General features: G+C 45.9%; 1 protein-coding gene across 1 annotated transcript; it reads right to left on the reverse strand.

The window, feature by feature from the left end:
* Positions 1–547: 547 nt before the first annotated feature.
* On the reverse strand, positions 548–3,144 carry LOC146466731 (uncharacterized). Its single transcript, XM_085126877.1, has 2 exons — positions 2,749–3,144; positions 548–1,113 (listed from the first exon to the last, which is right to left on the reverse strand). The coding sequence occupies exons 1-2, from the start codon at positions 3,076–3,078 to the stop codon at positions 616–618; spliced, it is 828 nt and encodes a 275-aa protein (XP_084983003.1). The 5' UTR covers positions 3,079–3,144; the 3' UTR covers positions 548–615.
* Between the last annotated feature and the right edge of the window lie 435 nt (positions 3,145–3,579).

Below are 3,579 nucleotides of genomic sequence, written 5' to 3' on the forward strand. Positions count from 1 at the left end.
AAATCCCTGAATCGCTCACATATCTTTGCGTTCTTAATATGCATGGGAGGGGGAAGCTGCGAATTGTACGAAGAACCTTTAAAGTTCCCCTTGAAGGGCTTGAAGAAACGATGGATTTTAACACCCTCCTTGATTATTTCCATAAAATCCACCTGAGTAGAACTACGCCCGCTGAGCAGGTGTTCCCATACGGGCACGTGGTTGTGGATTGCGCCCGCTCTGAAGTACTGAGGGTGAAAGAACCTAAGCTGTTCTAGCATCGCCAAACTTGGCCAGGCTGCGACCATCACACAGCGGAATTACGTCTTTTGAAGAATCTGCGGCAACAGCAACTCTGGCAAAGAAAGACGAAGGGTCCTAAAGGTGAAGAAAGGAAAACCCGAGTGAGAAACCAAAAGGAAGCATGCAGGGAACCCACCCTTCGTTGACCCCTAGCTCCGAACTAGGTCCGAAATTGAGACACAGAGCAGGTCCCCCCAAGGTCAACGAAGAGAGCAGATAACGATATGGAAAATGAAAACAAAAATAAATAAATAAAACAAATGAGCCCAGAGACAACAATAATTTATTACACCAAAAATACAGGGTGAAACTGTTTAGGGAGCCAAGAAAGAACTAAGAACGCCCGGCTCGTCCGCGACCATTCTGGCGTCTTGGTGGGATGTTGCGGCAAGAACGGGCATAATGTCCCCATTTCAGGCAGCGAGTTTGCTGGGGAGGGTAAGGAGATGGCCTGCGGACAACGGAACGATAACCAGGCGACGGAGGAGGGGCCTTGCCCACGCCCTTTAAAATGGTGTTTGCTTCTTTAGCAATCTTGGCGCGCACCAGACCAAGATACAGCCGCTGCAGCTGAGAATGCTCCAGGACGTCTGATCGGGATCTTATCTCGTCTAGGGCCGCCGCGTACTCGTCCGCCTTCTGATGGCTCTCATACCTGGCGAGTCTGACCAAGGACTGCAGTAGATCTAGCGCCTCAAATCTGTTGAACATGGCCGACGGGCGGCTGACATGCCTTCTCAACGCTGCGAGAGCGGAATCGGAACTCTCCGACGTTCTCAGCTGCTCCAACGACTTGATTTTATCTTCCAATATCTTTATACGCGCAGTGGCCTACGACAAAAAATGAAAAACCCAGTAAGCCCGCGTTAAATCCTGACGTGTTATTATAAACTAGACAACGCATGGTACTTAATTACAATAACATCTTGCTTTCGCGAGCGCTTAACGCGAGAAGTCACTATGCAACAAACCCCATGCTTCTTGCCTTAACAAGGAGACAATAACATGCTTTTCTCACCAGCGGAATACACAAAGTCGAAACGAAATAGCACGAAGCACCCACCAGTGCCTAACACAATCCAGCGCCGTGCAAGAATCACGTGACCTCCACCTGCGATATGCACAAACTATAACGCAACAAACACGCCGCCTTACTAGCGGTATCCGCAAAGTCTAACGTAAAAAACACGTTGCCTTAGCTTGCGGTATCCGCAAAACCATAACACAACAAAACGCTGCTACCACAAGCGGCATACCCAAAACTGTAACGTAACAAACACGTTGCCCTGACTAGCGGTATCTGCCAAATTGTAACGCGCACGCAACAACACGCTGCCTTCACTAGTGGCATCCGCAAAACTGTAACGTGCACGCAACAACACGTTGCCTTCACTAGTGGTATACTTAAAACGGTAACACAACTACGTTGTCTTCACTAGTGGTATCCGCCAAATCGTAACGCAACAAACACGTCGCCTTTACTAGTGGTATCCGCCAAACTGTAACGCAACAACACGTTGCCTTCACTAGTGGTATCCGCCAAATTGTAACGCAACGAGACGTTGCCCTCACTAGTAGTATCCGCCAAACTGTAACGCAACGACACCCTGCCTTTACTAGTGGTATCCGCCAAACTGTAACGCAACGACACGTTGCCTTCACTAGTGGTATCCGCCAAACTGTAACGCAACGACAAGTTGCCTTCACCAGTGGTATACCCGAAACTGTAACGTAACAATACGTTGCCTTTACTAGTGGTATCCGCAAAACTGTAACGCAAGAACACGTCGCTTTAACTAATGGTAAACTCAAAACTGTAACGCAACAACTATGTTGCCTTAAACAGTGACAATCACAAAAACCGTAACGCAACTTACCTGTTTACACAAAAAGCAACACAGTGATAGTGCAAACAAACCCGCGTGCGGTGGCGAAAACGAAATGCCAAAACATATAAGCACGCGAAAACCCAACAAGAGAGCCTAATAGCGAGAAAATGCGCAAACAAAACTAAATTGTAAAGAAAACCGGCAAATACGAAAAAGGTTGCGAAAAAGAAACGCCCGACAAACGCCGCGAAAACAAAACAAAAACAATAGCAGATGCATAAACAAAGCAACATAAAAACCGGCAAATACCAAAGCATAAATAAACCCGCACAAGGCGGCGAAAAGAAAACACCCGGACAATGCCGGGAATAAAAAACAAGAAAGCCAAATTGCGTATAACGAACTGCAAAACATACTGGGCAAAAATAAAACTGAACTGGAGCGCCACGGAGACGCAAAAAGGCCTAAAAACAATACAAGCATGAAACAATAGCCCTGAAACAAAGCTAACGAGGCACACCCAAAAACGAAAAATAAATAAACTAGCGGCGAACGTAGGTACAAGAGCTACGGGCGATGAATAGCACTAAACATGGCTAGGACAAGAATGTGCTACCAAAAGAAAAAAAAAAATTACCTCCTCTCCTGCTCCTCCAGCCGGGGCCGGGTTTGCGTCGGGAATTGGAACTGGCGGTGGAACAGCTTGGTTGGCCACCGGCGGGTCTTGAACAACTTGAACTTGTGGAGGTTCAACTGCATTTGCAGCAGCCGGCGCGGGAGCGGGCGCCGCCGGTGGCGGAGGAAGTTCAACATCTGCCATAAGAACAAGTCTGCTCGTGGCGGTTGACTGTAAACTAGAAGCGAAATTCGGCCATCGTCCTGGAGTACGGTTAAAAAGACCACGTTTCAAGCGGGGTGGCGAAATATATATTCTAAGGCCGCAAAGCATCACCATCGCAGCAGGCATGCGCGGAAACGGGGGAATTCAAACACATTATGAAAAACTCTGCTATGAGCTAATTAATTATGCAGTGAGAATTGGTGATGTATTTATATCCAAGACGGCGTATTTTAACTGTAAGGCTCAAACGATCATCAACCAAACAGAAATTGCTGAAGCACTGCAATTGACTGCAGAACAAATCTTGAATAAGATAGTTTAATGAATATAAGAGGGTTCAGGATGGATCATCAAATCAATCGACAATCATTATCTGAATATTGTGCATTATAAACCAACAAAGGGTTCATCATATCTGAAACTACCACTTGAATTACAAAATCATAAAAAGGATTAATCAATCTGCAGAATAAAGACAATGAATGTTTTAGATGGTGCCATGTGAGACATCTTTGTCCAATGGATAAAGACCCGCAGGGTATAAAAAAATCTGACCGAGAATATGTTAGTGAATTGAATTATGATGGAGTTGTATTTCCTGTATCCATCAAACAGATTAATAAAATT

This window comes from Pavona decussata, unplaced genomic scaffold (genome assembly GCF_977016875.1).
Source record: "Pavona decussata unplaced genomic scaffold, jaPavDecu1.1 SCAFFOLD_141, whole genome shotgun sequence".
Lineage (NCBI taxonomy): Eukaryota > Metazoa > Cnidaria > Anthozoa > Scleractinia > Agariciidae > Pavona > Pavona decussata.

What these genes read in the sequence shown, in the direction of transcription:
- LOC146466731 (XM_085126877.1), bottom strand. Translation starts at nt 3,078, where the DNA reads ATGCCTGCTGCGATGGTGATGCTTTGCGGCCTTAGAATATATATTTCG. An exon ending in CTGGAGGAGCAGGAGAGGAG is followed by an intron (nt 1,114 to 2,748) that starts GTAATTTTTTTT and finishes TTTTTGTCGTAG; the next exon opens with GCCACTGCGCGTATAAAGAT.